At 42.9% G+C, this 27,341-nt stretch overlaps 1 protein-coding gene across 3 annotated transcripts in view; it reads right to left on the minus strand.

The window, feature by feature from the left end:
- Positions 1–2,119: 2,119 nt before the first annotated feature.
- Positions 2,120–27,341, minus strand: part of SERPINB9 (serpin family B member 9) — a 33,514-nt gene continuing 8,292 nt past the window's right edge. For all 3 annotated transcript variants that reach the window (XM_050787262.1, XM_050787261.1, XM_050787263.1), the window contains exons 3-8: positions 24,924–25,061; positions 23,936–24,053; positions 22,020–22,162; positions 20,462–20,617; positions 11,857–19,239; positions 2,120–3,045 (exon numbers count right to left, since the gene is read on the minus strand). In XM_050787262.1, the coding sequence (XP_050643219.1) occupies positions 18,832–19,239; positions 20,462–20,617; positions 22,020–22,162; positions 23,936–24,053; positions 24,924–25,061 (963 nt within the window). In that variant the 3' untranslated portion in view covers positions 2,120–3,045; positions 11,857–18,831. The remainder of the gene's footprint in view (positions 3,046–11,856; positions 19,240–20,461; positions 20,618–22,019; positions 22,163–23,935; positions 24,054–24,923; positions 25,062–27,341) is intronic.

The raw sequence follows: 27,341 nt of genomic DNA on the forward strand, positions 1-27,341 counted from the left end.
TAAAAATTAAAAAAAAAAAGTATATAATAATAACAAACTTTTATGTTGAGCCCTTACTACGGTCCATGTGCTGTTGCCTAAGTACAGTATGTCACAACCCTAATTCTAAATACAACGCCTTTGGGGTATCCTCCCAGATGAGGAAATCAAGTGTGGGGAGCTGTAGTCATTTATCTAAGAAGGTTTAATTTGTAAGCGGCAGAATAAGGGCCAAACACAAGCCCTCTGGCTACAGAACTCACACACCTAACTGCTATGCCATGTCTCACCCATACTGACGTCGGGTAGCATGACAGCTGTCATCAAAACACTCCCAGGGGATCTTGATTTCGGGAATTTCAGGCCACTCGGTGGGGACGTTCTACAGTAGAGGTTTGCTCAGTCCCTGGCAGAGCATTCTCAGACCAGGGTCTCTGGCAAACCCCAGCTGGCCTCCTTCCATGCCCAGACCCTTCTTCTCCTTCCCCTACTTAAGCCCAGAATTTCTCCCCATCCTTGTCTGTCCAGGACCTGTGTTCCTCCCAGCGCTGGCCTCCATCCTGGTCCTCCTGGATGGCTTTGATGAGCTGATGCCTGTCTGAGGGCTCCGCTTCCCCAGGCTTTGGCCAGAGACACACAGGGCTCTTCCCTGGGAACCTAACTCTGGGCTCTCATCTTCAGCTTGTGTCCTGGGATGCTCCACCAACTCGGAAAAGGTGCCTCCTAGGAGGTGGGAGGCGGTCACAGACGGGAGCCCCAGAGTAAAAGTATCCTGGGCACTGGCCAGTTGGAAGAAATGTTGATGGTAACAGCCAGTGAGGCAATACCAGTGCATACTTGTGAAATGCTGGCCCGTAAGTCAGTCTTCCCCGCAGGTGACACAGCTTCAATATCAAAGTCACTGTTCATGCCAGGACATCACATCGTGGCTCTCATGGTCTCCCCACCCTAACCCTCCCCGCTTCTATTCCGGGGTTCTCTGGCGACTGGGCTCAATAAGTAGGAATCGAACCACGCCCGTAAGACAATGGACACCGATGAGCCATCCCTGCTGGTTCACCTACATTTACACACCCAGTTACACATCCAGTTTCACACTCTGTATATTTTCTAATCCTAGGTATACACCATATTCCTAGAACCATTGGTCTTTCCTTGCCCTCCTCCAAAGGCAAAATAAACTTAGGGTCCCAGAGATCCCTAGGGAGACACGCGGCAGAGGTGACCTAAACCCAAAGCAATCGCCTGGCGTCCCTCTCTCCCTCCTAAGCCTTCCAGTTAAGGCTTCTGTTCTTCCAGGGTCAGGGCAGCTAGGGGGCCGGCGCGCTAATAAAGCTAGGAGGCTTCGGGCAAGGCAGGCTGGAGATGCCAGGGCAGCCCTAGGGCAGCGGCTCATGTCCTCCCCCGTCCCCAGTTCTCCCCTCCCCCTCCCCCATTCTCGGGCCCTCCTCCAGCCTCTCTCCGCGAGGGTGGACGCTGCATCCAGCTCCAGCGCTGCGCTGCCCAGGGCCGCACAGGGCTCTGGGGGAAGCTCGTTCCCACCGCCAAGCTGCTCGCCCCCCGTTCTGCCACCCGGAGTTCTGGGAAGAAATCACATCCTGGCCAGGGGCAGGGGCTCACGCCTATAATACCAGCACTTTGGGAGGCCCAGGTGGGCGAATCACCTGAGGTCGGGAGTGAGACCAGCCCGACCAACATGGGGACACCCTGTCTCCACTAAAAATACAAAAACTAGCTGGGCGTGGTGGTGCGAGTCTACAATCCCAGCCACTCTTGTGTCTGGAATTGGTTCCTTCGAGTGGGTTCTTGGTCTCGCTGACTTCAAGAACGAAGCCACAGACCCTAGCAGTGAACATTAAAAGTTCTTAAACACGCTGTGTCTGGAGTTTGTTCCTTTAGATGTTCAGATGTGTCCCGAGTTTCTTATTTCTGGTGGGCTCGTGGTCCACACTGTTTTCAGGAGTGAAGCTGCAAACCTTGGCCGTGAGTGTTACAGGTCATAAAAAGCAGTGCAGACCCAAAGAGTGGACAGCAACATTTATTGTAGACGGCAAAAAAACAAAGACTCCACAAAGCAGAATTAGACCCAAGCTGGTTGTCACTGCTGGGGACGGAGGTGGGGGGGCCCGCTTTCCGTCCGTTATTTGGCCCCACCCACATCCTGCTGATTGGTCCATTTTACAGAGAACTGATTGGTCCATTTTACAGAGTGCTGATTGGTCCGTTTTACAGAGTGCTGATTGGTCCGTTTTGACAGAGTGCTGATTGGTGCGTTTACAAACCTTTAGCTAGACACAGAGTGCTGATTGGTGCATTTGCAATCTTTTAGCTAGACAGAAAAGTTCTCCAAGTCCCCTACCCCATCCAGAAGCCCAGCTGGCTTCGCCTGTCATTCTAGAGGCTGAGGCAGGAAAACCACTTGAACCCAGTAGAGGCTGCAGTGAGCCGCGATGGCGCCATTGCACTCCAGCCTGGGGGACAAGAGCAGCTCAAATAAGTAAATAGGAATCACCCCTGGCCAAACCTGGCTGAACTCCAGGCATTCCCCACCGGGGATACTGCTGGGTGGTGTCCCGGGATCCAACCCTCCCAGGAGAAGTCCCGCTTCCGAGATCCCAGCTACCCGCTCCCTCCCCCCGCCCTCCTGGCCAGAAGCCCCCGAGCAGTTGGGACACATTCCTGTTTGAAGAATACAAGAGGAAGCGCCTGCAGCGCTCAGTTTCCCGGCAGAGCAGCGTGGCCGCCGGGTGGGCATGGGTGGGCGGCCAGGGTGGGCCGGGGACCGTGGACGGTGGGTGCTGCAGGGGACCCACCCACACACCCCCCAACTCGCTCTGCCGGGGGGGTGGGGGGGGGGCGGTGCCAGCCTAGGCTACAGGTGGGGAGGACTCCCGGTGGCCTAGTGGAAAAGCTGAAAAGCTGCCCTCTCTCACACCCACACTCGCCATGGGCATGAGCACCTCTACAGCTCTTTTGTGAAAAATGTCTTTGCCAGTACTCTGTCAAAAGCTTCTCTGAATCCGCTCATCTGAGAGGTCGAGAGGATCTGGGCCATTCCTTTACAATCTGCACAAGGGGAGGGAGGTCAGCTACACCCTCCCTTTGCCCCCCTGTCCTTCCCGTAGCCCTAGAACCATTGGTCTTTCCTTGCCCTCCTCCAAAGGCAAAATAAACTTAGGGTCCCGGGATCCCTGGGGAGACACGCGGCAGAGGTGACCTAAAGCCAAAGCAATCACCTGGCGTCCCTCTCTCCCTCTTAAGCCTTCCAGCTAAGGGTTCTGCTCTTCCGGGGTCAGGGCAGCTCGGAGGCCGGTGCGCTAATAGAGCTAGGAGGCTTCGGGCAACTCTGTCAGGCTTCCTGGTGGCACCCTGGCGCAAGCGACAGCTGGACCCTGAGCCTCAAGTGACCTTCGGAGGCCAGGCACCCACACCTGACACACTGATGACAAATGAACTTGGTTCTGCCCCAACCAGAGCACTAGAGTTAGATGTTTTATGGACACAGCCACCAGAAGCTGCCTTTTCCCAGCCTTTACAAAGCTCAGGACTCTGCCTCTCAGCATATTTCTCCATGAACTGCTGACCGTGCCCTGGACTGACAGGTCAATGGCCTTGGCTTTGTCCTTCTTTCTGTTATGACACATCCATTGTGTGGGTGTTTGGGGCAAAACTGAAACAGAAAGATTCTCCCTTTAACATCCTGTTGTGAGGATTTCAGGATCATGGCAAACAGGAGGCAGGACTAGATTGCAACTCTGGACAGAGCAGCCTGCAGAGACTCACAATGAATTTTAGCTCCAGATCAACTGCAAGAACAAACCAGCAATCCTGAGAGGACCCACAGACCCTCTGAAGGAAGCAGACTGCTCCTGCAGGACCCGGGAGACGCCCCAAATACTGAGTGCCCCAACTGTGGAAGTGGGAAAGGGAGAACCTCGTCTCCCAAACACACACTCCCACTGGAGAAGCTGAAGGTCTGTTTGCGGAGAAGTTTCCAACTCTACCTTGGGCAGAGCCAAGTTAGAGAGCTGAGGGAAAAACAGAGGGAGAGGAAGCAGCAGTAAGGCCCTGGGAGCTTGCTGGGTCCCCTAGCAGCCCATTCCTGCTTGGCACCACCGGGATCCTTTGGGAGGGCGGCCTGAGGAGCAGGGGGTAAAACTCCACAGGGAGAAGGATTTCTCTAGCTGAACTTTGTAACAATTTGAAACCCACTAGAAGCTTCCTGGCCAGAACTCGGAAGAGGGCTCGAATCCAGCCTGCAGACTCCGCGGGCAGGGGAAGAACTAAAGCCTTTTTCTTTCTCAGCTGGGAGGTGGAAAGCCTGAGGCAAGTTTTCAAACCCATCTTGCCTGTCACCTGGAAACAGATGCAGGGCTGTCGTGGAGGGCACGGTGGGAGTGAGACCAGCCCTTCAGTTTGCATGGGAGCTGGGTGAGGTCTGTAAGTGCCAGCTTTTTCCCCACTTCCCTGACCCCTGCATGACTCAGCTAGAGGGAGTCATAATCCTCCTAGGTACACAACTCCAGTGACTTGGGAATCTCACCCCTATCCCCCACAGCAGCCCCAGCAAGACCTGCCCCAGGAGAGTCTGAGCTCAGACACGCCTAACCCCGCCCCCACCTCGTGGTCCTTCCCTACCCACCCTGTTAGTGGAAGACAAAGAGCATATCATCTTGGGAGTTCTAGGGCCCTGCCCACCACTGGTCCCTTTACACACTACTACAGCTGATGCTTTCTAGAAATCACTACCTCCTGTTAGGAGACCAACCAGCACAAAAATAGAGCATTAAACCACCGAAGCTAAGCACACTCATGGAGTCCATTGCACCCTCTGCCATCTCCACCAGAACATGTGCTGGCCACAGCTGACAAACCCATGGACAACTCACATCACAGGAATCTGTACAGACAACCCCAGGACCATCCCAGAGCCAGTTAGACTTGCTGGGTGGCCAGACCCAGAAGAGAGACAACAATCACTGCAGTGCAGCTCACAGGAAGCCACATCCATAGGAAAAGGTGGAGAGAACTACACCAAGGCAACACTCCATGAGACAAAAAAATATGAACAATAGTGATCAGCCCTAGACTTTCCCTCTGACAGAGCCTACCCAAATGGGAAGGAACCAAAAAACCAACCCTGGTAATATGACAAAACAAAGCTCATCCACACCCCGCACCCTCCCAAAATCACACTAGTGCACGAGCAGTGCATCCAAACCAAGAAGAAATCCCTGATTTACCTGAAAAAGAACTCAGGAGGTTAGTTATTAAGTTAAATTAGGGAGGGACCAGAGAAAGGCAAAGCCCAATGCAAGGAAATCCAAATATTTAAGGAAATAGATAGCTTAAAGAAAAAAAAAAATCAAAAATTCAGGAAACTGTGGACACGCTTTTAGAAATGCGAAATGCTCTGGAAAGTCTCAGCAATAGAATTGAACAAGTAGAACAAAGAAATTCAGAGCTCAAAGACAAGGTCTTCGAATTAACCCAATCCAACAAGGACAAAGAAAAAAGAATAAGAAAATATGAACAAAGCGTCCAAGAAGTCTGGGATTATGTTAAATGACCAAACCTAAGAATAATCAGTATTTCTGAGGAAGAAGACAATTATAAAAGTTTGGAAAACATATTCAGGGGAATAATCAAGGAAAACTTCCCCAGCCTGGTGAGAGACCTAGACATGCCAATACGAGAAGCACAAAGAACACCTGGGAAATTCATTGCAAAAAGATCATCGCCCAGGCACATTGTCATCAGGTTATGCAAAGTTAAGAAGAAGGAAAGAGTCTTAAGAGCTGTGAGACAGAAGCACCAGGTAACCTATAAGGGAAAACCTATTAGATTAACAGCCAATTTCTCAGCAGAAACCCTACAAGCTAGAAAGGATTGGGGACCTATCTTCAGCCTCCTGAAACAAAACATTTATCAGCCAAGAATTTGTATACATCGAAACTAAGTATTATATGTGAAGGAAAGTGACAGCTGTTTTCAGACAAACAAACGCTAAGAGAATTCGCCACTACCATGCCACCACTACAAGAACTGCTAAAAGGAGCTCTAAATCTTGAAATAAATCCTGGAAACACATCAGAACAGAACCACTTTAAAGCATAAATCACAGAGGACCTATAAAGCAAAAATACAAGTTAAAAATCAAAAACAAAACATGAAAAAAAAAAAAGTACAGAAGCAACAAAGAGCATGATGAATGCAATGGTATTTCATATTTCAGTACTATCATTGCATGTAAATGGCCTAAATGCTCCACTTAAAATACACAGAACTGCAGAACAGATAAGAACTCACCAACCATCTGCTCCCTTTAGGAGACTCACCTAACACATAAGGACTCACTTAAAGTAAAGGAAGGGGAAATAGGCATTTCATGCAAATGGACACCAAAAGTGAGCAGGGGTAGCTATTTTTATATCAGACAAAAAAACTTTAAAGCAACAGTGGTTAAAAGAGACAAAGAGGCCGGGCGCGGTGGCTCACGCCTGTAATCCCAGCACTTTGGGAGGCCGAGACGGGCGGATCACAAGGTCAGGAGATCGAGACCATCCTGGCTAACACGGCAAAACCCCGTCTCTACTAAAAACACAAAAAATTAGCCGGGCGAGGTGGCGGCGCCTGTGGTCCCAGCTACTCAGGAGGCTGAGGCAGGAGAATGGCGGGAACCCGGGAGGCGGAGCTTGCAGTGAGCTGAGATCGCGCCACTGCACTCCAGCCTGGGCGACAGAGCGAGACTCCGTCTCAAAAAAAAAAAAAAAAAAAGAGACAAAGAGGGGCAGTATATGATGGTAAAAGGCCTTGTCTAACAGGAAAATATCACAATCCTATGCATGTATGCACCTAACACTGGAGCGCCAAAATTTATAAAGCAATTTTATAAAATTTATAAAACAATAGACCTAAGAAATGAGATAGACCACAATGCAATAATAGTGGGGGCTTCAATACTCCACTGACAGCACTAGACAGGTCATCAAGACAGAAAGTCAACAATAACAACAACAAAAACAAATGGACTTAACAGATATATACGAATATTTCATCCAACAACCACATAATACACATTCTATTCAACAGCACATGGAACTTTCTCCCAGATAGACCATATGATAGGCCATAAAATGAGCCTCAGTAAAATTAAGAAAGTTTAAATTATATCAAGCACTCTCTCAGACCACAGTGGAATAAAACTGGAAATCAACTCCAGAAGGAACCTTCAAAACCACACAAATACATCGAAATTAAATAACCTGTTCCTGAATGAATTTTGGGTCAAAAAATGAAATCAAGATGGAAATTTAAAAAATTCTTCAAACTGAATGACAATGACACAACCTTTCAAAACCTCTGGGATACAGCTAAGGTGGTGCTAAGAGCATAGCCCTAAACGCCTACATCAAAAAGTCTGAAAGAGCACAAACAGACGATATAAGATCACACCTCAAGGAGCTAGAGAAAGAACAAACCAAACCCAAACACCAGCAAAACAAAGGAAATAACCAAGATCAGAGCAGAACTAAATGAAATTGAAACAAAGCAAAACAAAAAATACAAAAGATAAATGAAACAAACAGCTGGTTCTTTGGAAAGATAAATAAAATTGATAGATCATTAGCAAGATTAACCAAGAAAAGAAGAGAGAAAATCCAAATAACCTCACTAAGAAACAAAACAGGAGATATTACAACTGACACCACTGAAATACAGAGGATCATTCAAGGCTACCATGAACACCTTTACACACATAAACTAGAAAACCTAGAAGAGATGGATAAATTCCTGGAAAAATACAACCCTCCTAGCTTAAATTAGGAAGAATTAGATACCCTGAACAGACCAATAACAAGCAGCGAGATTAAAATGGTAATTTTAAAATTACCAACATATAAAGTCCAGGACCAGGCAGATTCACAGCATAATTCTACCAGACATTCAAAGAAGAATTGGTACCAATCCTTTTGACACCATTCCATAAGATAGAAAGAAGGAACCCTCCCTAATTCATTCTACAAAGCCAACATCGCCCTAATACCAAAACCAGGAAAGGATACAACCAAAAAAGAAAACTACAGACTGATATCCTTGATGAACATAGATGCTAAAATCCTTAACAAAATACCAGCTAACTGAATCCAACAACATATTGAAAAGATAATCCACTATGATCAAGTGGGTTTCATACCAGGGATGCAGGGATGGTTTAACATATGCAAGTCAGTAAATGTGATACATCACATAAACATCATTAAAAACAAAGTTCACATGATCATCTCAATAGATGCAAAAAAGCATTAGACAAAATCCAGCATCGCTTTATGATTAAAACCCTCAGCAAAATCGGCATACAAAGGACATACCTTAATGTAACAAAAGCCATCTATGACAAACTCACAGCCAACATAATACTGAATGGGGAAAAGTTGAAAGCATTCCCTCTGAGAATGGGAACAAGACAAGGATGCCCACTCTCACTAGTCCTCCTCAACATAGTACTGGCAGTCCTAGCCAGAGCAATCAGACAAGAGAAAGAAATAAAGGAAATCCAAATCGGTAAAGAGGAAGTCAAACTCACTGTTTGCTGATGATATGATTGTTTACCTTGAAAACCCTAAGGATTCCTCCAGAAAGCTCCTAGAATTGATAAAATAATTCAGCAGTGTTTCCGGATATGAGATTAATGTACACAAATCAGTAGCTCTTCTATACACCAACAGCGACAAAGCAGAGAATCAAATCAAATCAAAAAGAAGAAGTGAAACTGTCACTGTTTGCTGACAATATGATCGTTTACCTTGAAAACCTGAAGGATTCCTCCCGAAAACTCCTAGAACTGATAAAATAATTCAAAAGTATTTCCTGATATGTGATTAATGTACACAAGTCAGTAGCTCTTCTATACACCAACAGCGACAAAGCAGAGAATCAAATCAAGAACTCAACCCCTTTTACAATAGCTAAAAAAAAAAAAAAAAAAGGGAATATACCTAACAAAGGAGTTGAAAGACCTCTACAAGGAAAACTAAGAAATAAAAAATAAATTAAAAAAACACTGCTGAAAGAAATCACAGATGACACAAACAAATGGAAACACATCCCATACTCATGGATGGGTAGAATCAATATTGTGAAAATGACCATACTGTCGAAAGCAATCTACAAATTCAATGTAATCCCCATCAAAATACCACCATCATTCTTCACAGAGTTAGAAAAAACAATTCTAAAATCCATATGGAACCAAAAAAAGAGCCCACATAGTCAAAGCAAGACTAAGCAAAAAGAACAAATCTGGAGGCATCACATTACCTGATTTCAAACTATACTGTAAGGCTGTAGTCACCAAAACAGCATGGTACTGGTATAAAAATAGGCACATAGACCAATGGAACAGAATAGAAAATCCAGAAATAAACTCAAATACTTACAGCCAACTGATATTCAACAAAGCAAGCAAAAACATAAAGTGGGGGAAAGGATACCCTTTTCAACAAATGGCACTGGGATAATTGGCTAGCCACATGTAGGAGAATGAAACTGGATTCTCATCTCTTACCTTATACAAAAATCAACTCAAGATGGATTAAGGACTTAAACCTAAGACCTGAAACTATAAAAATTCTAGAAGATGACATTGGAAAAATCCTTCTACACGTTGGCTTACACAAGGATTTCATGACCAAGAACCTGGAAGCAAATGCAATGAAAGCAAACATAAATAGCTGGGGCCTAATTAAACTAGAGTTTTTGCACAGTAAAAGGAACAGTCAGCAGAGTAAACAGACAACACACAGAATGGGAGAAAATCTTCACAATCTATACCTCTGATAACGGACTAATGTCCAGAATCTACAAGAAACTCAAACAAATAAGCAAGAAAAAAAGAAACAGTCCCATCAAAAATTGGGCTGGCATGAATAGACAATTCTCAAGGCTGGGCGTGGTGGCTCACACCTGTAATCCCAGCACTTTGGGAGGGCGAGGCAGGCAGATCACCAGGTCAGGAGTTCAAGACCAGCTTGACCAACATGGTGAAACCCCGTCTCTATTAAAAATACAAAAATTAGCTGGGTGTGGTAGCGTGTGCTTGTAATCCCAGCTATTCGGGAGGCTGAGGCAGGAGAATCATTTGAACCTGGGAGACAGAGGTTGCAGTGAGCGGAGATTGCGCCACTGCACTCCAGTCTGGGTGACAGAGTGAAACTCCATCTCAAGAAAAAAAACAATGAATGAAAGAAAAAATGCTCAACATCACTAATGATCAGGGAAATGCAAATCAAAACCACAATGCAATACCACCTTATTCCTCCAAGAATGGCCATAATCAAAAAATCAAAAAACATTAGATGTTGACATGGATGCAGTGATCAGGGAATACTTCTAAACTGCTGATGGGAATGTAAACTAGTACAACCACTATGGAAAACAGTGTAGAGATTCCTTAAAGAACTTAAGGTAGAGCTACCATTTGATTCCGCAATCCCACTACTGGGTAGTGGGATTCCCTCTACCCAGAGGAAAAGAAGTCATTATTCGAAAAAGATACTTGCACAGGCATGTTTATAGCAGCACAATTCACAATTGCAAAATCCTGGAACCAACCTAAATGCCCATCAGTCAACGAATGGATAAAGAAACTGTGATATATATATATATATATGTATACACACGTATATATATACACACACACATATATACATGTGTGTATATATGTATGTGTGTATATATGTATATGTGTATATATACGTATATATGATGGACTACTAGTCATAAAAAGGAATGAATTAACAGCATTTGCAGTGACCTGGATGAGATTGGAGACAATTATTCTAAGTGAAGTAACTCAGGAATGGAAAACCAAACATCATATGTTCTCACTGATATGTGGAAGCTAAGCTATGAGGATGCAAAGGCATAAGAATGATACAATGGACTTTGGGGACTTGAGGGGGAAGAGTGGGAGGGGGACGCGGGATAAAAGACTACAAATATGGTGCAGTGTATACTGCTCAGGGTGATGGGTGCACTAAAATCTTACAAATCACTGCTAAAGAACTTACTCATGTAACCAAATACCACCTGTACTCCCGACAACTTATGGAAAAATAAAACAAATAAACAAAACCTGTTGCAACACTATTCAGAAAAAAATGTGGCCTCTCTTTCTCTTTCCAGCCAAGAATTAGAAAGTTGGATGTTATCTCAAACCTTAGGTCAATGACAAAAGCCACAGTGGATGTTTGGCTTGTGTGATTAGCCTTTCGTAGGCAGAGCTGGCTTCAGAAGCCTGTGATCTGTGTAGTTCCCAAAGACCTCACCCTCAGGAGGGCTCACCCTGGAGTTGATACGCTGCTGTTGGTGTCCTAAAATTCTAACAATGGGCCTGTCATTTGCATTTTGGGCCTCGTAAGTGATGCCACTTATCCTGGTGCTAGGTGTGGAGGGTACAGCTATGGGAAAACTGCCCTCAAGTTCACGATCATGTGAGGGTTAGCCAGTGATATGGGGTGCGGGACTGGAGACTGGTGGAGGGGAAAGAGTGGAAAGGAAGGGGTTTCCAGGTAGAAGTTGGAAAATGCAAAGCCCAGAGGTGAGAGAGAGTATGGAATCATCAGGAAACTCCAAATAGTTCAGTGAGGTTGGAGTGGAGGGCTGCAGTGGAGAAATGGCAAAGGTGGGAGAGGAGAGCCAGTTAAATCAGGAGCCGCCTTGTTATCTCCTATAAAAGAGTGTGATCTTTATCCTCAAAGCAATGGGAAACTACCAAGGCTCGTCGTAAGACCCAGGTTCTCTCCCTGGGCAGGCACTGGATCACATGTTCTAGGCTCCTTGAAATCAGGTGTGGACCTGAAACTGAGTTCTCACCAGTGGCCTGCAGGTAGGTGTGATGTGGGCCAACACCAGGCATGGCCCTCCACACTCTTTCTTCTTCTGCAGCATCCTTAGAAGGCATTGGTGAATGCTTGTGGATCTTAGGTCTCTGAATCACCACCTGAAACAATCATTTTTTATTTTATGTGAGCAAGAAATAGATTTCTATTGTGTTACACTATTGAGACCGCAGGTTTATGTTGCAGCAGCTAGGATTACCTAGATTTACTTTCAGGAAAGACTTCTCTGCAAGGAATGTGGAGAATGGGTTGGAGGAGGCAAGAAGAGGAAGGAAGACAAGTGAGAATACATGTGTAGGAATCAACTGAGTGATTGCTATAGGCAACCTATAGGCAGTCTCAAAAGGTGCTATTTAAATTTGCGTGACAGAGTGACAGGGGGAAGAAGGTGTCCTATAGTCCAGCTTGGGTAACTGCACGGATTGTCTTGCCTTTCAGTTTAATGCAACTGATAATTCATAAGGAGCAGAAGACAGTGGGTGAGGTGTCCAGTATGCAGAGCTGATAAAGTGAACTCGATTCCTGCTCTGGTGCATCCAGTCCTAGAGCTGAAAAATTAAAGAAGGTGTGTTGGGAAGGTGGGTAATAATCTTGGCTTTGGATACATTGAGATAGAGATACTTGTTGTGTGTCCAAATGGAAGGGTGGGATGAGCAAGTAGAGATTTGGGTCTGCAGCTCAGGAGAGAGATCTGAGCTCTGGGCTGGCAGTCAGGCCATGGATGAGGGCCAGACCAATTTTGGAGAAAGTGGATGAAAGAAGACTCAGGCCAGCCCCACAAGGGATAGCAATATTTACAGCATGGGCCAGGGAAAGGGTAGGACAATGAGACTGAGCAAGAGAGGCCAGGAAGGTAGAAGGAAGATCAGGACCCAAAACAAAAAGTATTTCTTAGGGAAGAAGTCTCCAAAAGGGTCAAATACTGCCGAAAAATCAGGTTTCTATTGAACTTAGGAAGAAGGAGGGTGTTGGTGACCATTTGTTTAGTGTCGTGGTGGAGCACAAACCAGATTGGAGTTGGCTGAGTAAGAAGTAAGCAATCACACAGCCTGGAAGCTAGAAGATTCATACATTTGACTACATAAAAGCTCTTCTTTTTAATTTCACATGGTGAAAACACTGTAAACAAGATAAAATACAAATAACAATATATGCATATATTTATGACTCATTTCACAGACAAAAGGCTAATCTCTTTCTTACCTTTTTTTTTAAGAGATGGGGGCCTCACTACGTTGCCCAGGCTGAAGTGCATTGGCTATTAACAAGCACAATCACAGTACACTACGGCCTCCTGGGCTTAAGCCGTCCTTCTGCCCCGGCCTCCTGAGCAGCTGGGACTACAGGTACGTGCCCCTGTGCTCGGCTTAATTCCTTGAATACATAAAATGCTTCTACTCATTCATGCATAGTAGACCTACACTCCCAAAGAAAAATATGGGCAAAGTATATGAAGTCAGTTCACAGAACAGGAAATAAAAACAGCTCTTAAACAAAAGAAAAGCAGAAATAGACTTTACTCATGAAAAGAGGAAGTCAATGTTCAATTGCCATTCTCATTAAAAACTCTTATAAAAACCAAGGATAAAAAGATATTTTCAAAACCCATTTATATGGATTTTATTTCAATTTCAATACCATGTCACTTAGTATTAGACATGTGGTTGTATAATGGAGTTCTTCTTTCTTTAGATTATGTGCAGACTACAGAATTAGATTTTCCTTGTTAAAATTTTAAATATTACAGAAATATAGAAGGCAAAAAATGGAAGGTTTTTTCCCATATCTCCTTCCCCAAACCTATCTCAGAGACAACCTCTGTTAGCAGTGAAAAGTCTCACCTTTTAAACCTCTTCCCATAGATTCACATACATGAATGTACATATACAGGGTTTCATTCATATAAATGAGATCATATTATACACATTGCATTGCAAGTTACATTTTTCACTTAATTTTTCATGGTTTTTTACAATAAGTGCATTTGAACCTATTGTGATTTTTTAAATTCTGCATAGTTCATACTACAATTAAATTATTCTCCTATTGAAGGAAAAATTAAAATTGAATTAATTCCACTTCATTTTCTTTGTTTTTTCCCTCCCTCCCTCTCTGCCTTCTTTCCTTCTTTTCTTTTTCTTTTTCTTTCCTTTTTTGCTATTCAAAAATAATGCTAACTGTATGCTTAGAAATGGTTAAGATGGTAAATTTTGTTTTTCTTTACCACAATTTTTTAAATAATCCTACAAAAATGCCTTTAAAAATACTACAGAGAAAACCTCAACATATCTAAGCATGTATGCAAATACTTATGTAGATCAGACATCTAAAAGTGAAATGCTGGCCCAAAAAGAATGTCCATTTAAAATGGAAAGGCTGCCCACTTCCTTTCAAAAACCCTTAATCCGCATTCCCACACACAAGGTAAGTATGCCTGTTTTCTCATATGCTCACCAACACTGGATATTATCAATCTCTAAATTAAAACAGAGCAGAACAAGAATTTCTGTCATGATTGTGCACTCTGTGTCTTGGTTCATTTGTGTTGCTATAAAACACACACACACACACACACACACACACACACACACAAGGCTGGGTAATTCACTGGCTCACAGTTCTGCACACTGTACAAAAAGCATGGCACCAGTATCTGCTTCTGGTGAGGCCTCAGGCTGCTTCCACTGATGGCAAAAGGTGAAGGGGAACTGCCATGTGCAGAGATCACAAGGCAATAGATCAAAAGCAAGAGACAGAGGGCAGGGGTCAGGTTTTTTGTTCTCAGGGGAACAAATAAAGCCAGAAGTCACTCATTACCTCGAAGATGGCACCAAACCATTCATGAAGGATCTGCCCCCATGATCCAAATACTTCCCATTAGACCCCATCTCCAACATTGGGGATCATGTCTCAACACGAAATGTGGGGGTACAAACATCCAAACCATTGTATGTTGTCTCATAATGGCTAGGTAATGCAAAACAGATGAACACAAAACAATAAACAAAAAACAGACACTAGAGGCGTATCAGTTAGAAGGATGTCCTCTTTCTTATTTGCTTATACCATTACATACATAGTAAAGATCATTTGCCTATTGCAAAATCATATAGCAGAAACTCCAAGATGATTTACTGAAAATTCTTAAATTACCAAAAGAATATACCAAATTGGTCATGCACAAGATAAATGTATAAACGTCAATGGTTTACTTATATGCCATCCATAATCAGGTCGGGGGAAATGCTATTGTTTAAAATTGTTACTAAAGTTTAGAGATAACCATAACAAGAAAAAAAAAAAAATGTGTAGGATTTATATTGAAAAAAACTCAAAAAAAAAAGTCTTAATAAAAGTAGTATAACAAAAGGGCTTGAATAAATGGAGACTCTTCTCATTTTCCTTAATGAGATGACTAAACATTGTAAATACATCAATTTACCCAAGTAATTTATATGCTTAATGTCATGCTAACCCTTCCCCCCAAAACACTCTCAACAAGTTAAAAAGATTACTTGGGGTATTAAAAAATTATTCTAAAGTTCACTTAGAAAAATAAAGATGGAAAAATAGGAATGAACACTAGGGAAAAATAGATTTACAAATAATATCCAGAAATTGGCTATTAAGAAATAAATGAAATTATGCTTTCTCCTGACTGTCAATAACACAAAATCAAATTCCATGTGAATTAAATCATTACAAAAATAAAAGTTTAGAACTTTTATTTAACTAGTTTATGAATGGAAAAGCACTTGTAAGAATGGAAGTGGTGTCAGAAATCACAAAGGGAAAAAGCTAGATTTGATTATAGAGGAAAACAAAATGCTGTTTATTAATGAAACATCGTAACAAAATTTAAAAGGCAATACAAGAATGAGAAAAAATATAAGACGGAGGGATAATATCTTTAATAGGCAAAAAGATATGTAAAAACCGAGTAGAAAAGTAGGTGTGTGAATGACAATTCATAGAGGAGGAAATTCAAGAGCCAATAAATGCATAAACACTTTCACCACTAATGAAAGAAATGCAATAAGTAAGTATCCCCATATGATACATAATATCATACTATGTATGATATGTATCATATTATGTATCATATGCATAATATCAAAAGATACTGAGCTAGGGCTAGGCTCAGTGGCTCATGCCTGTAATCCTAGCACTTTGGGAGGCCGAGGTAGGCAGATTGTTTGAGGCCCGGAGTTCAAGACCAACATGGCCAACGTGGTGAAACCCCGTCTCTACTGAAAAATACAAAATTAGCCGGGTGTGGTGGCAGGCACCTGTAATACCAGCTACTTGGGAGGCTGAGGCAAGAGAATTGCTTGAATCCAGGAGAAGGAGATTGTAGTGAGCCCAGATCATGCCACTACACTCCAGCCTGGGTAACAGAGTGAGACCCTGTCTCAAAAAAAAAAATAAAATAAAATAACTGAACCAGGCACTTGACCTCCAAGATGTCCACTTGGCCACTTGGCCCTTTTCCAAGTGTACTTCACTTTCTTTCCATTCCTCCTCCTCTAAAGTTTTAATAAACTTTCACCCCTGGTCTAAAACAAACAAACAAACAAACATCTTTCATCTCATTTTTTACTCAGCATTATCTATCAAAGGGACTGGATGTCCCATCTAGTTTGTACTTTACTTTCTAGCTCATTACATAAGAAATGCAAATAAAAAACACAATGAGATACCACTTCACATCCACTAAGATGGCTATAACATATTTTTTTAAAAAAGGAAAAGGAAAATAGTAAGTACATTCCCATTGCTAGTGGGAATGCAGAATGGTTCAACTGCTGTGGAAAGCAGTTTGTCTGTTCCTTAAAAAGCTAAACATAGAATTACCATATGACCCAGCTGTTCCACTCCTAGACGTATACCCAAGAGAATGCAAAATAGGCACTCAAACAAACACAGGTACACAAACATTCACAGCAGCACTATTCCCAATAGCCAAAAATAGGAAACTATACAACGTCCATCAGTGAATGAGTGGACACATAAATTGTGCTATAAACACATAGTACAATATTATTTGGCCATAAAAATGAAGTGTTGATACATGCTCTTATGTAAATAAATCTCAGAAACTCGTGCTATGTGAAAGAAGCCAGACACAAAAGGTCTCAAACAATTCAATTTATATGAAATATGAAGAACAGATAAATCCATAGAGACAGAAAGCAGATTGGTGGTTGCCAGGGGCTGGAGGGAAGAAGAAATGGAGCGTTATCTGCTTAATGGGATGGGGTTTCCTTTTAGAGGAGAAAAATTTTTTTGGAACTTTAAATAAAGATGGTGGTTACACAACGTTGTTAACAATACTAAACGGCACTGAACTTCTCACTTTAAAATAGTTAATTTTATGTTATGTGAATTTTACCTCAATAAAAAAATTCTTAAAAAACAATAAACTCAAGTGATATCCAGCCATTAAAAAAATAAGTTACAGGCCAGGCGCGGTGGCTCACGCTTGTAATCCCAGCACTTTGGGAGGCCGAGACGGGTGGATCACGAGGTCAGGAGATCGAGACCATTCTGGCCAACATGGTGAAACCCCGTCTCTACTAAAAACACACAAAAAAATTACCCGGGCATGGTGGCAGGCACCTGTGGTCCCAGCTACTCGGGAGGCTGAGGCAGGAGAATGGCCTGAATCCGGGAGGCGGCGTTTGCAGTGAGCCGAGATCCGGCCACTGAACTACAGCCTGGGCGACAGAGCGAGACTCTGTCTCAAAAAATAAAAATAAAAAATAAGTTACACAGCTCATATATAACCCACTTACTTATTACTGCACTATGAGGGGCACCCAAATATGTAAGACAGAGTCCCAACCCTTGGTTGTTGGAGGACTATCTAAGGATACAGAGATTAATAAAAATAAAAGAACTACCAAGAAAGAAGTGCCCGCCATCCTGGCGAACACGGTGAAACCCCGTCTCTACTAAAAATACAAAAAATCAGCTGGGCGTGGTGGCGGCGCCTGTAGTCCCAGCTACTCAGGAGGCTGAGGCAGGAGAATGGGGTGAACCCCGGAGGCAGAGCTTGCAGTGAGCCGAGATCGCACGGCTGCACTCCAGCCTGGGAGACAAAGCGAGACTCCGTCTCAAAAAAAAAAAAAAGTGCCCTCCGAGTGAAAAATTTGTACATCTGGTTGTGGAGAAAGGAAAAACTTCTCAAAGAAGAATTTGAAATGAGCTTTAAGTGTTGAATGGGATTTTTACTGTTAAGACTTAGAGGTAGAGAAATACAGTATCATAAAGAAAGATGTGATCCCTACAAGAGGATTACATCATACCTTGAAAGACATTAAAGAGTCCAACCTGGTCATTGTCAAAGCTGTGTAAGTTGGGCACAGAATTGAAGACCAGGTGTAAAAGGAGGATAGCTCCGTCCCCTTCGCATCCCCAGTGCCAAATGCAGTGTTTGGTGCGTGGTTGGTTATTGGTAGATGTCAAAAAGAAAAAAAAAGACAAAATATACGTGTGCACTTTAAAACCTTTTTTAAAAGACTAAGCACCAGGAAATCTATAAACTAGTAGCAATATCTAGCAGCATTTATTACCACTGAGGCAGTGGGTTAAGGCATGTATTTGAGGTCTCAGGAAAGCACGGGGTCTCCAGAGTGAATTGCTTGTGGAATTCTAGAAGAACTTTGCTTGCCATCCTATGGGATTTGGGCTGCAATTTTAATACAACAGGGAATCATTATGGTCTATTTTCTCAAGATTCTGATTAAGTAGGATAAATGAGTGGTCAGTATGGAAGAGCTGAGTGTAAAGCATCACGAACTTATGCTGGCAAATCATGAGGGCAGACAGGTAAGGAATCTGCCCTCATCTTTGCACTTGGCTTTCTAGGCCCATCCTCTTGGAGCTGTAGTGGGGATCTGGGGACACAGCAAGAGGGAAATGGCTGAGTGCAGAGTAAGTGCACCCTTTATGGAGATGAGAACCTGCCACAGAACAGAAGGCTGTTGGCTCTGTTGTGCCTGATGAAGAAAAGGAAAGGGTGGTCAGCACAGAACCTCGGGCCAGATTCCATGCAGCACTCTGCAATCACAATGCAGCCTGAGGCTGCTGCTGCCTCGGTGCCTTCTTCATTAACCTCCACAAAACTCTTGTGCACGAACTTGGACAGACACAGGTCTCCCTCCGCTGACATTGCCGACAAGTCAGCCTTGCCCTGTTGGAAGGCATCGACCATTCCCAAACGCCGAAGCACAGACTCCATGTCATAATCCTCTTGCAGTTTAAATTTTGGAAGGAGAACTTCAACCTCGGTACTCTTCATACAGTCTGGCTTGGTCCAGGCTGTGAGTTTCTCAAAAGTGAGATTTTTTTCCACCTGAAATACCAGAAATAGACTTTAAGATTCCGACTTCAGTGCACATCTACAAGCACACAGGCACTCACACAGTCCCTTCCTCCTCTTGCACGTAGGTGTTGTTTGTTCACATAGGATCACTGGCCCCTTCATCTGCCAGAAGCGTGTGAGCGCTCCTACTTGTCCTATGTCCCATGTGCCATCCCATGCGCCACTTCCTTGACAAGGGGGAGAGACACCGAGCAGCCAGAGGCAGGAAGGCTGTGGCTGTCCTCTCCTTACCCAGCAACTCCAGAGACACCTTGTATTGTGACAAGCGTCCATGCCCAGGCGACTATGTTTGCTTTTCAAACATAGTCTTTTTAAAGACAACAAACCATTGCTAGTAAAGAAAAGGATTGGAAACGAAAGGGTTCTCAGTGTGAGCCACTCCAACGGGATTATCCGCCCCGGATGAGATTCTGCATAGTTTCCTGAGCAGAGCGGTTACAGTCAGGCAGGTGGGCAGAGGCAGAGCCAATGGCTGCAGCACACACAGACCTCTTAAGTCATGGGGTTCCACTGCCTGCCATTTGCCACGGGTGACTCTCTCACCGCAGGGAGAAAGGAAGCCGAGTGCCTGGATGTGCCATCAGAGGCTGTCTCTGGTCCCACCCTCTGAGCACTGGACTTCACACCTCCCCGGATGCCACGATCCCCCCTCCCAGCCTCGTTAGGTGAAAGTTAAGACTTCCTCATTCTCTATTTCAGGTTCTTAGACTTTCAAAGCATAATGCTAAGAATGATGATTATAATAACGGATCACATTTGTAGAGAGTTTACTATTTGCCAGGCAAGGTGGTAAGCTTGTTACCTGAATTAGCCACAGTTTATCCTCATCATAACCCTACCGGGCAATAACCCTAAGCTGTCATTTATGCTTTTACAGTTAAAAGTCTGCCATTCATCAAACTAGCAGGATTTTTATAAGTTTCCTCCTACCGGATTTATTTTAAAAGGCATTTTAACCGCCCCTACCCCTTCTAGCGATGAAAACACAGAAGACTGAGATGTGTAATTTGGCAGATCACGCAGACAATATTGGGAAAAGTCAGCCTTGAACCAAAGTTTGAACCCAACGCCAAGTGCCTGCACAGTGTGCGTCTGCCACATGGCCAACTCGGAAGGTAAATACAAGAGGTGCAAGTGGCGTTCGAGTTCTGCCCGCAAAGGCGTCCCTGGGTTCTTCCCGCCCGGGTCTTACCGTGCTGAGCTCCACGCCGTCGTCAGGCAGCAGCACGAGCAGGCTCAGCTCCTCCCCGGCGTAGGGCAGCTCCAGCAGCTGCGCGCGCACCTCGCCCACGTGGGCGAGCTTAAACGTGGCCTCCTGATACATCATCTGCACTGGCCTTTGCTCCTCCTGGGGGAAGGATTATTAAAAGAGGCAATTAAAAGTTTCAAAAGAGCTGCAGTTGCCTCCGATAGTGTTTCCAGCACCTGTGATGGAAACCGCCACATTCATGCCCCAATTAACACTAAAAAAAAAAAAAAAAAAAAAAGGCAACCAGTTCCTTCCTATCATCACTGCAAGCAGACACAGTACTTCCCTGGGAAAGCTTTTTTCCTGCAAAATAAAATGTGATACTCTGCATTTTCCAGAGGAGAAAGATTTTTCTCATTTAATTTGTGCTTAGCAAATAGATCTAAGAAAACAATATAATCAAATGAAATTAAATACAAAGTTGTTTTGATTTAATTAGAAAAAAATGTGTGTTGTTTTTCCTATTTATCCACCCCAACATATGAGAAAAAAATCGTAAAGTGGGATCAAACTTATAGTTCCACAACAGCATGACAGGGAGTATAAATGGGTACACTCTCTCAGAAAGAGTGATGACCTACGACCTACGTATATAGTAATCTATTTTAACCCAACCTTTTCAATTATGATACTCTAAGGAAATAACTTTTTTAAAATACAGAAGAGGCATATGCACACAGAAGTTCAGCAAAGTATTACATTTACTAAATTCACTTTTAAAAATTGATACAGGTCATCTATTATAAAAATTAAAATCATTCTAAAACCAAGATTAGAAGAATTCTCCTCCTCCCACCCTTTGCAACTAGAGAACTAATTTTTTTTTAAGTTCAAGTACACCTTACAAAAGATGCGGGAGGGTTACCTGCTTTCGTTTTCTAATTGCATTAAAATGGTATCTTTTTAGGGGCTGGAGGATTATGGAAAATTATTCTAATGCCTGCCTTAAGTTTTACTTCAATGTCAAAACTAAGGTCTTTGTCATGAAGTTTTAATATTAAAAAGCTGGAAATACTGAATTAATGATAGTTAACAATTCAAATCAAAACTTACTTTAATTTTAAAAATAACTAAAGACATATGTTTTCACCTTCTCTCCTTCTACCCTGCCCTATACTGCCCCTCACTCCCACTCCCACATATCACACCACCTTAACACCTTTTTTTTTTTTTTGCTTTCTAGCCAAGTAAATTGGGCTTAAAGGAAGATCTTTAGTTTCCAAAAATAGGTGGCAGCAATGGTTTATAAGAAATTATCAAAGGTAGTTAAGAGCAGTAATAAAACACTACATATATATTTTATATATATATATATATATATGCAGCAAATATCTTTTATTCCTTCAGTTTTCTTCTACTGAGTTAATAAATTCATTCAGAAATACTTTAAGTTTCAAATTCCTTTTGGCTTACACTTACGTCACTTATGATTTTACAAAGTTAAATCTTTCCATTCAACTTCTTCATCAAAGTAGCAGGATGTTAAAAAGCGTCCCCCTACCTGCTTTATTTTAAAAGGCATTTCCCTTGTGTACGTTTCGTCAAACTGTTCATCCCACTTCCCTTTGAAGTAGACGGCATTGACAAGAACCAGTCTGGTTTCCGCATCAATGGAGCTGCCTGGCAGCAACTCTTCAATTTTACCTTTCAAGAAAAGTAGAGACTACATTCAGTTGTTTTTGTAAGAACCTGATGTATTCGATGATCCTGGGTGACCAGTTGAGAAGCAAACTTCTGTTTTCAAATTTGCTGAGTGTGGGTTGTTACGTACAGAAATAAAAACAGCACGTGTGAGTGGCATTCATGATTACCGACGCCTTGAGAACATCCACCAAGTTGAGGATGGTGAAAGACACCTAAGTCACTCGAGGAAAGCAGGTTGGTAGAAAGTAGAAAAATTACACCAGGTTGGAGAACAAGACCAGCAGGAAATGTGATAGGCTGAAGGGGTGTTTGTCTCACGTGGTTAAATGGAGTGTTTGACCCAACCCTTCGTGATCACACCCAGTTCTAAACTGGATGGCTCAAAGCGGGAAGAGCTGACATTGGGCACATGGGGAGTTTCTAGAAGCTTTTGGAGGAGATCTTCCTGCTGAATCCCCTCAACAAAGCACCAGACGTCTCTGGAAAAGAGAATGTGGGCAAGCAAAGATCCCCCTTCTTTCCCTGGAGATCAAGTGGTACTTTTTCAATGAACTTCTGCTAATTCGCTGCCTCAAGAGAGCATCCGTGGCAAATACTCCAAGCAGGAATGGGGGAACAATTGCTGAGACTTTAAGTGAAGAACATCTCCCAGTCTTTACCGTCTCATTTATTCACAGAAATAGAAATGTTCCTAGTGGTATTAAGCATCATTGGTGCAGAGGAGTCTGCATCGTTCATCAGACCATCATTGGTCTTGGAGGCCAAGACTGGAACATGTCACTTTCTGAAATGTGGATGAATAAGGTGCAACCCCAAATAGAGGATATTTTCAGTCTGTGGAACTGATCAGCCCTGAGAGAGGGTCTGCAGTTAACCAACCAAATGTAGGCTTAGCAAGACAAACTAAAGGAGCTTAAGTGGAAGACATGAAAAGTCAGAAGTGACCTTAGCAGGTAAAGGTGATGGTGATGGAGGTCCCCCAGAACCTAGGAAGAGGCAGCCCAAGTGTATACCTCAGGCAAGGTCTGTCCGTCAATCTCCCTCTCACAGAGACAATGGAGTCACCTGACATGTGAATGTCACAGGCCAGGGAGAGTATATTTTAATGTAAGTTATTAAACTGGAAACCTGGCCTGAGATTCTTTTGACATTTGTTTTTTGTTTGTTTTTTGTTTTTGAGACAGGCTGGAGCGCAGTGGCGTGATCTCAGCTCACTACAACTTCTGCCTCCCAGGTTCAAGTGATTCTCATGTCTCAGCCTCCCAAGTAGCTGGGATTACAGGCATGGGCCACCACGCCTGGCTAATTTTTGTATTTTTGTAGAGATGAGGGTCTCACCATGTTGGCCAGGCTGGTCTTGAACTCCTGACCTGAAGTGATATGCCCACCTTGGCCTCCTAAATTTCTGGGATTACAGGCGAGAGCCACCATCCCTGGCCCTCTTTTGACATTTGTATCAGCTACTCTGGTCCTGGAAGAATAGAAAAAAGTAAATCTCTGTTGTTGAAAACCTGAATGTCTGATCAGAACCTTTATGAGTCCATCAAGGTTCAGTATGCCAGGAGGCCCTGCCAGTCAACACTACTCTGACCATCTGAAACACCCGTGAAATTAGAGGGGCCGGAGTGGAGAGGTGGAGGTGGGTGAGCAGAGACAAAAGGAGGGATAGGAGGGAGAGGAGGAGGAGGGAGGATGTAAGAGGAGGGAAGGAGGAATAGGAAGAGCTGCAGGAGGAGGGGTTGGGAGGAGGGTGGAATAACTTGTCATTCTGACCTTCCGTCTTCTTTGAGACCCAAGTGTTGATGTGTTCCCTGGACTCTTCTGCAGCTTTGATAAAGGAAAGCTCCTCCAGCTCAGCATGGTAGAATTGAAGACAGGATTCCTTAAACGTCTTTGGAGAGAAAACGTTCAGTGAGCCTGCATTGCTAAATACAAATGTCAACAAACTTCCAAAAATTCTAAATATGTTATCTCTTTTTAATAAAAAGAATACACACAACTCTTTAAAAGTGATCATATTAAGATATGTTAAATTATCAGAGTTTGTGAATAGGTATGCATTGGACCCTGAATAACCAGAAATGAACTTGAGAATTTTACCTTTCAATTTTACCTTTCAAGAAAAGTAGAGACTGCTTTTGGAATACTAATGCAAGGTGTAATTATAGAATTGTGGTCTTTAAAGAAAGGAAGTAGCCGGGCACGGTGGCTCAAGCCTGTAATCCCAGCACTTTGGGAGGCCGAGACGGGCGGATCACGAGGTCAGGAGATCGAGACCATCCTGGCTAACACGGTGAAACCCCGTCTCTACTAAAAAAAATACAAAAAACTAGCCGGGCGAGGTGGCGAGCGCCTGTAGTCCCAGCTACTCGGGAGGCTGAGGCAGGAGAATGGCATGAACCCGGGAGGCGGAGCTTGCAGTGAGCAGAGATCCGGCCACCGCACTCCAGCCTGGGTGACAAAGCGAGACTCCGTCTCCAAAAAAAATAAAATAATAAAATAAATAAAGAAAGAAAGAAAGGAAGTTTAGGTTGGGCATGGTGGCTTACATCTGCAATCCCAGCAGGCAGGAGGATCACTTGAGACCAGGAGTTGGAGACCAGCCTGGGCAACATAGTGAGACCCCATCTTAGAAAAAAAAAAGTACAATTTTTTTAATTGGTTAATGTAAGCTTCTCAGTTTCTCTAGGGTCTTTCTCCCAGACTCTATATCACCAGATATGTTGAATACAACTTTTATTGTTCTATTGATTCAACTTACTGAGAGAAATTGACACGTTTTCTCTCCAAAGAGCCTGTTGGCTGTTCTCAGCAGGTACTGTGTGCCAGGCTTGTTCACTTCAGCGAGAAGCGACTGGAAACCTCGATGAATGTCTTCCTCTGTGTTTAAAGAAAGTGCCTGTTGTGAGAAATAATTTCAAAGTTATCAAGATAGCTCTTTGGTGGATGGGGAAAGGAGAGAGAGGGGACAAAACAGGCGAGTAAAAGATGTAGCCATCCTGCCTGAATGGATCTCGCTGGTTTAAAGGTGAGTAACAGAAAAAAAATGACAAGGGTGAGAAAAGCTCATAAAAGAGGGTGTGATAAAATCTGGCATCCAAAGGAAAATATAAATGTGCCCTAAGTGGTGGGAAAATTACCTCTAAGATTTATAGAAAAACAAAAAAGATGCAGTTAAAAAGTTAAAAGCAGAAAAAATGCAAGGAAACATAGACAGAAATACAACCATCAGAATCCTCAAAAGGAAATAAGGATATTAAATGAGCAATGTGATTAATAAGACAATAACACAGTTATTAAAATTGTACCCTATAGTGACTATATGTGTGTGTGTTACTTAAATATTTCAAAAAATATAACACATATTGGACCATAAGAAAAGTCTCAAAGTCTCAATACATTCTGAAATACAGAAATTATATAGATTATATCCTCTAACTTCAATGTAGTAACAAATAATCAACATTATAAACAAAATGCCAACAAAATGAAAATGACATACAAAATATTACTGAAAACACTTTTCTAAATAATTAACTCTTCAAAGTAACAATTAAAATACTCTTCCAAGCCAGGCACAGTGGCTCAAGCCTGTAATCCCAGCACTTTGGGAGGCTAAAGCAGGAGGATTGTTTGAGTCCAAGAGTTTGAGGCTAGTCTGGGCAACATTGCGAGATCCCATCTCCAATTAGCTGGGCATGATGGTGTGTGCTGTGGTCCCAGCTACTTGGAAGGCTGAGGTGGGAGGACTGCTGGAGCCCGGGACTTTGAGGCTGCAGTGAGCTGTGATCAAGCTGCCACACTCCAGCCTAGCAAGATCATGTCAAAAAAAAAAAAAAAATCCCTCTTCTAAACAAATATTTAAAATATTCTTCTAGGCTGGGCACAGTGGCTCATGCTTGTAATCCCAGCACTTTGGGAGGCCGAGGCGGGCAGATCACTTGAGGTCAGGAGTTCAAGACCAGCCTTGCCAACTAGGCGAAACCCTGTCTCTACTAAAAATACAAAAATTAGCCAAGTGTGGTGATGCTTGCCTATAATCCCAGCTACTTGGGAGGCTGAGGCAGGAGAATCACTTGAACCCAGGAGGCAGAGGTTGCAGTGAGCCGAGATCACACTATTGCACTCCAGCCTGGGCAAAAGAGCAAGACTCTTCCTCAAAAAACAAACAAACAATATTCTTCTAAATAAGTATACGACACATAATTTAGAAAATAATCAAAATATGGGTGATATATATTAGACCAAAGAGTTCGGCCAAAGAAAGTTAAAACATAGCATTGTTTTCAATATTACCAAGAAAATAATAAAATGCTAAAACTTTACATCATTATGTTAGAGAAGATACAGAAAAACTCCTAAGGAATTTTGGAACAAACACAAAATGATCAATGAATCCAAGAGCTGGTTCTTTAAAAGAAAACACACATACATACATAACAGACAACCACCCACCACATATTAAAAAAAGCACTCCAAAGGAAAGTTGTATGTGAAAAAGAGGTTACAGCAATATAAACAATGGGAATGTTAAAACAAAAACGCTATATAATTATCTTCAGTAAAGTACAGATTATAAGTTATCAAACGCCAGTCAAAAATATGAATATTAGCCAGGCATTGTGAAGTGTGCCTGTAATCCCAGCTACTTGGGAGGCTGAGGCATGAAAATCACGTGAACTTGAACTCCAGAGTTGGAGGTTGCAGTGAGCTGAGATAGCACCACTGCACTCCAGCCTGGGTGACAGAGCGAGACTCCATCTCAAAAAAAAAAAAAAAACCCCACAGAATCTATCAATCAGTCACAATGCACAATGAATGAACAAAAAAAAAGAGAGCGAGAATTACTTCTAAAAAGGCTTAGATGATCTTTTGAGGGATTTTTTTTCTAATATTCAAGCAATTTCTATTTCTCATGCAATACACACTGTCCTATAACATAGAAAAAAGAGGAAGCTTCTAAATTTATTTTAGACAGCTCATAGACTATTGATAAGAAATCCTGTCAAAAATAGAACAAAACCAAAAGCTAAGACAAATTTCACCCAAGGCTGTGACACCACTATTACTATTCACAGCCAACACATGTTGAGCACTTGCTTTACATGGCCTGTCTCACCGAATCCTCACATGAGCTGAAAAAACAGTTATAAAAGTAAAGATACCATATAATCACCAA

This window comes from Macaca thibetana, chromosome 4 (assembly GCF_024542745.1).
Source record: "Macaca thibetana thibetana isolate TM-01 chromosome 4, ASM2454274v1, whole genome shotgun sequence".
In the NCBI taxonomy this organism is placed as follows: Eukaryota; Metazoa; Chordata; class Mammalia; order Primates; family Cercopithecidae; genus Macaca; species Macaca thibetana.